Source organism: Alosa pseudoharengus, unplaced genomic scaffold (assembly GCF_046254945.1).
Source record: "Alosa pseudoharengus isolate Yale_2024_CS ecotype anadromous, Long Island Sound unplaced genomic scaffold, YU_APseudo_1.1 YU_APseudo_1.1_scf_2, whole genome shotgun sequence".
Classification (NCBI taxonomy): domain Eukaryota; kingdom Metazoa; phylum Chordata; class Actinopteri; order Clupeiformes; family Clupeidae; genus Alosa; species Alosa pseudoharengus.
Genome location: NW_027468663.1, coordinates 40196998 through 40206997, shown reverse-complemented (window position 1 = coordinate 40206997; position 10000 = coordinate 40196998). Strand labels below are relative to the sequence as shown.

General features: G+C 44.9%; 1 protein-coding gene across 8 annotated transcripts in view; it reads left to right on the top strand.

The window, feature by feature from the left end:
* The window catches only part of LOC143134544 (sorbin and SH3 domain-containing protein 2-like), an 81768-nt gene that overhangs the window by 51504 nt on the left and 20264 nt on the right, over window positions 1-10000 (top strand). For 6 of the 8 annotated variants that reach the window (XM_076295001.1, XM_076294999.1, XM_076295002.1 and 3 more), the window contains 6 exons: window positions 826-892; window positions 1246-1296; window positions 1643-1847; window positions 2741-2855; window positions 7002-7085; window positions 9464-9523. In XM_076295001.1, the coding sequence (XP_076151116.1) occupies window positions 826-892; window positions 1246-1296; window positions 1643-1847; window positions 2741-2855; window positions 7002-7085; window positions 9464-9523 (582 nt within the window). The remainder of the gene's footprint in view (window positions 1-825; window positions 893-1245; window positions 1297-1642; window positions 1848-2740; window positions 2856-7001; window positions 7086-9463; window positions 9524-10000) is intronic. The other 2 variants (XM_076295005.1, XM_076295003.1) reach the window with 1 other exon arrangement.

Here is a 10000-nt window from a genome sequence, read left to right as displayed (position 1 = left end):
TAGAAAAGTGAGAGAAAGAGAAGGAGCACATGAAGGAGTGGAAAGGTGAAAGAAAGAAAAAGAGCACATGAGGGAGTGGACAAGTGAGAGAAAGAGGGATAGTAAACGTGACCTGGCACTCTCTGAGTTACACACCAACTCGGATTCTATTGCTCACCCTACGTGATCAGTAGCTTTGTGTCTTTGTGTGCTTCTGTGTCTGCGTCATCCATGAATCTGCGTATTTCGCTTGCATCATACTGTCCTGTCTCATGTGCTCTTGACGCACGTAGATACACAGTGTCTGTCGAAATTACCATCTCAGACAGACTTATACAAGCCTCTCCCTCTATCCCTCTCTCTCTCTCTCTCTCTCTTTCTCTTTCTCTCTCTCTTTCTCATTCTCTGACAGTCTGTAATTGGTATGTTTGTGCACTGTCAGATAATGGCTCAGAGACACATTTGGAATGTGTGTGTGTTTGTGTGTGTGTGCCCGCATGTGGGGGTGTGGGGGTGTGTGTGTGTGTGTGTGTGTGTGTGTGTGTGTGTGTGTGTGTGTGTGTGCGTGTGTTTGTGTGTGTGTGTGTGTGTGTGTGTGTGTGTGTGTGTGTGTGTGTGCCTCGGGGCAGTTGATGCTGATGGGCCAGGCTGACAGGATGGTCTGACCACAGCAGGTTCTCTAACTGAGCAGCGGCCTGCTGCATGCTGACAAAACAGTTCTCCCCAGTCCTGTCCCCCGACAGAACCAGCCCCTCCACATCCAGTCTCTCTGACTCTGTTTTTATTGTGTGTGTGTGTGTGTGTGTGTGTGTGTGTGTGTGTGTGTGTGTGTTTGTGTGTGTGTAGACAGTGGACCGGCCAAAGGACTGGTACAAGACCATGTTCAAGCAGATTCACATGGTCCACAAGCCAGGTGGGAAATACTTTTCTTCTACTGAGTTTGGTTTGGTCTGGTCATAGATTAACTCATTTTGTTTAAATATGATGCCTGATGTCCTATCTGTCCAATCAGTTAGGTCAGGTTGTGATAGTGGTGTGTGTGTGTGTGTGTATGTGTGTGTGTGTGTGTGTGTGTGTGTGTGTGTGTGTGTGTGTGTGTGTGTGTGTGTGTGTGAATATAAAGAGTTGACAGATATTTAGTGGTAGTCTGTATCCTATGGACACATAAAAGTACAATAGACAACATATTTTCATTAGTAGCCTTAGTATAGATAAATATTTATGGATGTGTTTGTTTTTGCCCCTGCACTTTATGTAATATCTTAGATGATGACTATCCGGACACATACAATGCCACCTACACCATTGTCAACAACGGTAAGGATACCATGATGGTCACACACCAGGAAGTGCAGGCCCTGGTTTTCCAGTGTGCTGTCATGTTTTATTCAGTGCTTTTACATTCTTATTAAATATTCAAGCTCTTGACATTTTTCCAAACAGTAACATACTGCATTATGCACAGGCAGTGTATAGTGTAAATAGTAGGGCTCCCTGATTTGACCACACCAGGTATGCTTACAGTAACCTTCCTCTGTCCTTGACCTAAAGTGTCCATGTGATACTGACCTGCAGTGGAATAAGCAGCCTGAAGACTGTAGCATAATGAAGACGTCATGATTCTCCTCTTGTCTCCATGTCTTCCTCCTTCTCTGCCTCCTAGACAACTACAACCCAGTCCACGCTCACCCCCCGCCTCGCACACACACCTACCGCCCGCTGGCCAAGCCCGTTGCCGGGGACGACGGTGGCGCCCCTCTCCGGGAGCCATCTCCCTCCCCCGTCCCCCCTCCGCCGCCGCCCATGCCTTCGCTACTGCAGCTCCGCTCGCGCGACTACGACCGGGAGCGCGACGCGCTGCACGACATGTGAGACGCCCCGCAAATGACCACCGCACAAACCACTAACAGACGCCCCGCAAATGACCACCGCACACACCATTAACAAAAGGAGATGGCACACAGTTAGAGGCTAATAAGATCAGCTGAAAGCATACTCGAACAAATCATTTGGCTAATTAGATGTGTGGGATGGGTCTGAGGACGTCATGTCCATCTCATGTTCTTACAAGGCCAGTGGGTTATAGGTTGTTTTTTGGGGTTCTTCATAGGTTGTTCTGCCACCACATATGGCAGGGCCACATGTATGAGAAAATGAGAAATAACAGTCTGACAGTTGGAGCAAGCTTTAAATGAGACTGGCTTCTGTGTTTGGTGTTTGAGATTTTAATTAATGTAAATGAGCTGAGCTTCCTGAGCTGCAGGGTGAGTGTGAGTCACGGCTGGCGCTTTGCAGAGGTGTTGTGTTTTTACACTTTGTCAAAGGTGTGCTCCATCTGCATCTAGCCTTGAACTGCCTTTTGGGCAGACGCTCGCAACTTACATGATGACATTGCTTTACAAACATACTACACACACACACACACACACACACACACACACACTAGTCACAGGCATTCACACAATTAGTATGTTGATGTTCAGTACAGTTTTATTATAGTCTCCAAGGGCAATACTTTTATTTCTGAACATTGACAGAATAAACACAATTAAAGACAAAGCTATGAAACACAAACAAATAAATTGTGAAGGTACAGTAAAACATTGCTGAAAAGTCTGATTCCTCAGGGTAGCAGTAAAGTATGTCCACTGTGTATCAGCTGTCTAGTCCCTACAGCAGAGTCTCCCTCACTGCATGTGGATGGGACTTTGAATGACTTCTACTGCATTGTTGCTGAGCCTCCATTTTGTCTGAACGTTAGGAATGAGTACAGTCCACCAGACAGGAAGGTGGACACTAGGAAGTACCGTGCCGAACCACGCAGCATCTTTGAGTACGAGCCGGGGAAGTCCTCCATCCTGGAACAAGAGAGACCAGTGAGTGCACACTCACACACACACACAGAGTCTAAGAATACAGTACTTTCAAGAACTCCAGAGCACTAATTTGCCATTAAAATCCATCATCTTTCAGTGATTGCAACAAAGTGGGTCTGGATAGAATCTCAGAATTTGCTAGTATGGTCTCATGAGCTTCCTCTTGGTTATCAAGTTTTAGATAAGAGCTTCCTCTTGGTTAACATGTTTTAGACTATACCCACACATATATGTCCAGCATCCATGAGATATTATAAGATACAGTATGCACATTTGTAACATGTTTTCGTATATGCCATATGTAATATTTGATATGCCATATATAACATTTTGATTTGTTTATGAACATTGACATGATCAGTGATAAGCACACCCACATCATTTTACGCTCCAGGTCAGAAAGCACTAGGGTTGGGCACCGAAACACGGTTCTAATATGGCACCGGTGCCGACGCAAACGGTAGTAACTGCATCGAATAACAACGTGGATTTCGGTGCCTCATTTTGATGCTTAAATTGCGTTTCATTGTTTTTATTTTTTTATACGAGGCATCACTGCATTTTATGCGCCATCTCTAATGTCTTGCTCTGATAGCAACACATCCAAATACAGTTAGCTAACATAAACACTGGATGTATAAACCAGAGGGGTGCACCCCATAGGCGAGTGGACAGTGTTTGACAGCTTGCGTGAGCCCAAGTAGCTTACTTTAAAGCGATATCGCGGGCTCCTGTCAATATCTAGCAGTGGGCCTAACTACACACAAGCAAAAGGCTATGAAACAACATCAACAGTAGCCTATACACATTATCCTAGCTAATGCGCTAACTGGCATTTATTTGAAATGTTATCAGCAAAGTTGTAAGGTGAAAACTTTATTTCACGGTGTGTTCTAAACAACATAATGGCATGATATTAATATTTCATGTGCATGATCCATATAGCATCACACTGAATATGAAGATCATGTTAAAAGTTAGCTGGCAAAAACATAAAGGTTACATACCACTGAGCTGTCTAAGAGGCTATGAATCCATCTCCGTACATTATCGCTAATTAAACTCAGCTGACTGGTGTTAGCGCATAGCCATAGTTGCTGTTAAAATGCCTACTGGGCTAGCGCTGGGAATCTAAACATTTCAACACCGACATGTAGCCTTGCATGTTCAAAACTATTGCTTGTTATGGGTTAAGACAGTGGTTTTCAAAGTGGGGGCTGGGGGCCACGAAGGGGTGCCAGGGGGGCCTCAGCAAGTTGGAAGGAAAAATAAAAGCAACAAATAAATACATTTGAAAATTTTAAAATATACCTATTACTATGAGGGTTGTTATACAATGCCATAATGTGTCACATATCTGAACATTATATTTTCTATGATAATGACTGGGAATAATAGTAGAGTGATAGCTCTCATATAGCAGAAAGCCCCAAATACAATTTTTACACACTGTATGCTCCACCGCGAAGTGTTTGTGGCTAAAATAATTATTAGGATTAGCTTAATGTATTTTTACATTTGCCGTAGTATTCTCGATGGGTTTAATAACACATCACGGGGGTCCTTGGCCAGAACCAAGTGGTATTTGGGGGGCCTTGTTGTGGAAAAGTTTGGGAACCCCTGGGTTAAGACATGACATTTCTTGAAGCATTTGGGAACACACTGAATTAACTGGAAAGTAGAGTCCCTGTTAGATTAGCTTGTTTGCAAATGCCATTGTCCATGACCTGGCAGTTTTATAGCAAGCGGTTTTAACATACCTATGGCAAACCGCCTACACTGGGTAAACTTGAAAGCAGAGCTTAGCCTACCATTGTGTGTGCATGCATGGCAAGCTGTTTTAACATTTCAATGTATTATTCGGAGCAATGAGATATTGATAGTAAATTGAATATAACAGATCAATTTCATGTTTCAAATGTGTCTTATCAATAAAAAAAAGCAATTCATGCTTTAGACCATTTTAATTTAAAACATTTTAAAAACAAAGTACCGGTTCAAGCACCATTTCGGCACCGGCACCGTTTTAAAAGTATCGGTTTAGCACCGGTATCGGATAAAACCCAAACGATACCCAACCCTAGAAAGCACTGAGTGTCAGAACCACTTTCACAAGTTTTGCCAAATGTATCATCAGAAAATATCAGTCACTAAGCATCCCTGACAATCATACTGTTGTTGGGGTTTGATCAGTCACTAAGCATCCCTGACAACCATACTGTTGTTGGGGTTTGATCAGTCACTAAGCATCTCTGACAGCCATACTGTTGTTTGAGTTTGATCAGTCACTAAGCATCCCTGACAACCATACTGTTGTTGGGGTTTGCAAAGCAAGTTTGTTCCCTGTTAGCTCATTAGCTATCAGTTCTGTTTGCGCTTTTGATTCTGTTTTTCTTCTATTTTCCCCTGTCCATTTACAGTTCCCCCGCTCTCTCTCTCTCTCTCTCTCTCTCTCTCTCCTTTTTGGAGACTACATCTGTTGTATTTCTTTATGTATGTTTCTGGTCTCCTTCTGGTCTATTTACAGTAGATTACTTTGCATGTGATCAGCATCAGCTCTTTCTTACTTCGAAAGTAATCCAGGGTGTTGAGAGACTAAGAGCCTGAGTGGTGTGTGTGTGTGTGTGTGTGTGTGTGTGTGTGTGTATGCGTGAGTGAGTGAAAGGGAGAGGGAGAGATGATGAATATCAAGAGAGAGGAAAAAGCAAAAAGGTCAGTACTGCGGATAAAATAAAAATGGGAAACTGTAGGAAAGTATGAGTGAGGGAGGGAGAGAGAGAGAGGGAGAGAAGAGGAGAATAAAGAGTAGAGAGAGAGAGCAAGAGAGAGAGAGAGAGAGCAAGAGAGAGAGAGAGAGAGCAAGAGAGAGCTCTTGTGTGCTATATTGTTCCTCTGAGAGAGAAGCAGTGAAGTTTTTGACAGCTTAAAACTGCTGTATTTGCAAGTCAGATACAAAAACCCCTGAGCCTAGGCCGCGATGCAAATGTGTCATGAGCTGTGAACAAAAGCCGCAAAACTACATTTCCCAGAGGGCAGTGGGCCGAGTACATGTCAGCAGTGCTGTGCCCAGTGCTGAATCATGGGTCCACTGGAGGAGAGCTGCACAGCGTGTGGCCGAGCAAGGCAGCCTTAGGTACAATGAGGAGGTGGAGTGGGAGCCCAACACAGGCAGAGCAGCAAGGACAGAGTGCAGAGAGGGAGAGGGGGATAGAGAGATTGCCAAATTAAGGAGGAATTATAGGAAGGAAAATATATAGCTACTGGCAGAGGAAGATAAAGGTATGCAGAGAAATTAGCTTGAGATATAGTACAGGAAAGTCTAGTGCCCCCTGCTGACTGTAATGTAACATTACAAATGATGTGTGGCACCACAGCAGCTTCAGTTGTGACTGGATTAGGTAAAATGAACGCAGCACTTTTACAGGGGTCTTGATCATATCACAGCTCTTGTTCCTTTAACATATAGCTCTCTGCCAGTCTCTTTTAAATGTGGCACCATTTAATTTAGCTAATGTAAGCAAATTTGATTTTACTGCTAATAAGAATGGAGATACACTGTCGTAAAACATTACTATAACAGTAAAAGTCAGAAGATGCAAATCATCAATATCAGCAGAATGCTTCCTTTATACATTTCCTCTGTGTGTGTGTGTGTGTGTGTGTGTGTGTGTGTGTGTGAATGTTAATGTGTGTGTGTGTGTGTGTGTGTGTGTGTGTGTGTGTGTGTGAATGTTAGTGTGTTTGTGTGTGTGTGTGTGTGTGTGTGAATGTTAGTGTGTGTGTGTGTGTGTGTGTGTGTGTGTGTGTGTGTGTGTGTGTGTGTGTGTGTGTGTGGCCTTGCAGCAGATTGTGATTGTGGTGCTGCTGCTTCTTTGTACTTTTCCGTTGACCTGCTGCTGTATGTGAATCTCTCCACTCTGACCCCATTCTCTCCCTCATCAGTCGTCCCCCTTCTCCTGCTTCAACAGTGCCAAACTCCAAGCCATAACACCCATCTCTCTCTCTCTCTCTCTCTCTCTCTCCTTCTCTCTCTCCCTCTCTCTGCTTTTCTCTCTCTCTGCTCTCTCCCTCTCTCCACACCCTGTCTGCTCTCCCTGCCCCTCTCCTCTCCTCTTCTCTCCTCCTCTCTGTTGCTTTCCGCTCCAGACATATGGTTTAAACCCCGATGACATAGATTTAGAGAACGAGCCTTGGTATAAGTTCTTTTCCGAACTGGAGTTCGGTCGGCCGGTAAGTCAGGGGTCCGCCCTTCGCTTCTCGCCCTCCCTTTTGTCTGTCTGTGCACCCAGCCACACACACCCACTTATCCCCCAACTCGCACCTGAGCTACCCATAAGCCCATGCTGCAGTGTGGAGCCTGGAACTGGTGCCGCCTGCCCTGCCCCCGTCTCAGGGCTGGCTCCAGCAGCTTGGCATGCTCTAGGGGGCGCTATGGAGTCCTGCAGACGCTGTGTGTTGACTGTGCTGGCAGATATGGTGTAGCAGTGCTAGTGTGTCCAGAGTGTGTCCTGAGTCAAGCCCGTCTGATCAGATTGATTTTACTGAGGACCAGCTTCATGCACAACACAGTACTGCAGAGAAATACAGTATTGTGAACAATATATGTTTATGAGCAATACATGTCATTACACTAGTTCTACAGGGGTTAGACTTAACAAACATTGGCCAGCAAGGTTGTTTATCGCAATATCTTTTGAAGGACATTGACGAAAAGGAAAGGATGAACAAAGAAGATTTTCGCTGGGCTGGGTTTTTTCAGAAGGTCTTACACTTCTAATTAGGGATAACATTTTAATACCACGAAATTAAGTACTTAAAGTAACTGTTCTTAAATCCCTTAACTCTGGCATTATTAACAGATTAAAAAGCTTCATGTCAATCGGTGCAGGTTTGTCTAGAAGTGTACAAAACCTCAGTTGCTGTGTTGTATACACTATATTCAAGAGGAAGAGGAAGTATGTTTTTTGAACTCACATGGACAGTGTGATATAAAGATGTATGGCCACAGCTGGTGAGGTTTTGTATGCTCCATGTCATTAGAGAGAAGAAGCACAGATACACTGACCCTTTGCAGACAGACTGACCAGTCAGACTGACCAGCCAGGGTCTCTTTGTGTTGTGCAAGAAGCTGAGTTCCTCTGTAAAAGCCCTCTGTGGGTGTCTCTCCTCCCTGCGTGTGTAGCGTGCAAGTCTGTCTCAGCCGCGTGGTGTGGGCCCTTTCTCCTGCATTTTTGCCCTGTTTTGTTTGTGTGATTTCTGTTGTGTGTGGTGGCTAGTTTGTATGTAGTCTGTTGTGTGTATGTGTGTGTGTTTGTGTGTGTGTGTGTGTGTGGTGTGTGTGTGTGTGCGCGTGTGTGCGCGCGCGTGCATGTGTGTTGCGTCTAGTCACTCACCATCACTAGCTAATGTAGTTTTCACACCGTGAGTGTGTTGACTGGTGCTGTCGGCCATTCCTGCAGACTCAGCACCCACCTCAGGAGAGATCAAACGAAACAGACACTCACTGAAGTGGATCTGGCCCAGAGCATGCTATCAGTAAAGTGTGCACTGGCCCCAGCCGTGGCGCAACTGGCTGGGGCACCTGCACCTCCCACCCCAACCATCTCTCCCACTCGCTTCTAGTCATTCTAAACTGTCCTATCACATTAAAGGCATAAAAAAAACAAAAGTAAAGCGTGCACTGACCCCTGTCTGGACTCCCACACATCTGCATTGTATTCCTCTGAGATGGTCAGAGGCACACAAAGTGAAAGGATGAAAATGGGTGGAAAAAATGCAGCTGCGGAGAACTCTCTCTCTCCCCTCCCTTCTCCCTTCTCATGACTCATCCAGTCTGTAGTGCAGCTGGGTGGGCTTCCGCGCGCCGCCCGCGTGATTACCTCCGAGCCATCGCAGCCTCGCTCCGCATTCATCGCATCTACCATCTCCTCTGCAGTAGACAAGCAATCAAGGGATGATATGTAATCGCTGTGATTATCAAGGCCTACACCGACTACCGACACATGTGCAGAACTTGTGTTGCAGGCGGTGAAGTGCTTTCATGCTAATAGTAATGAGGACTGGGGGACTGTATTCGCTAAACCCATTTTCCCTGGCTTGCTAATCACAGCTCTAATGGTATTAGTCATCAGGTTGCGTGCTTTGGTTCAAGGCAAGTGGCTTTTAGTTTCACAGCTCACAAAGGTGCTTTTAGCGATGTATGAGAAATTCACAATTTCCTTAATGGTTGAAGTTTGCATGTGTGTGCGGGGAGGTGTGTTCACGTAGAATTAGACAAATAATCTCACTGTTGATAGGTGTGTGTTAGTATCAGTAGATAATGAGTGAGCATAGCTTGCATCAGTGTGCTTGTGTGTGTATGTGTGTGTGTGTGTGTGTACGCATTTGTATGTCACTCACTCACACACCTACACCTACACACACACACACACACACACACATCCTTATTATTCTCATGTTTCTCTAACTTTGTCACTCTCTTTTCCACATGACCTGCTGTTCATGTTTTTTTTCCCATGATGCCACTGCCTCCTCTCCTCCACCTCATCTGCACTCCTCCTCCTCCTGCTCTGTACACTGCTGATCCTGCCGCTGTTTTGGGGCTCAAGCCTCCTAAAAAACGTCTGGATTATAATCCAGACATCTCCTCCACTCGTGCCATCATTGAGGTAATCCACTGCCACTGCCATTCGCCGCTACTCCCAGCCCCCGCCCCTAAGTCTGCTAACACAACCCTGATTGGCTGTCTCACAGCACCGCCTCCTCTGTAAATCACAGTGTCAATTCAGACAAAATCTTAAACAGAAATGACAAGGTTTCGCTGTGACTGATGTGACTCCTGCTAAATGCATGAAACCAACATATTGGTAGAATATTTTTTCAACACTTCCAATACAAGCGCACATTAACAACAAGGGACAAGGGGAAAATCATGTTTGAAAGATCCAGATTGTCTGTATGGCCTTAGCCCTGAACCCTCATTACACCTCATCATCTCATTATGTCCATTATGGTAGCCATCAGCCATCACAATCATCATAATGTCCTGACAGCTGTCTGAACTTTAATTGCCTTCATTATGTACTCTGATGACAGCTCTCCATCTAACAATTACATTCTAAAGCCATGTTCTCCTTAAGTATTGA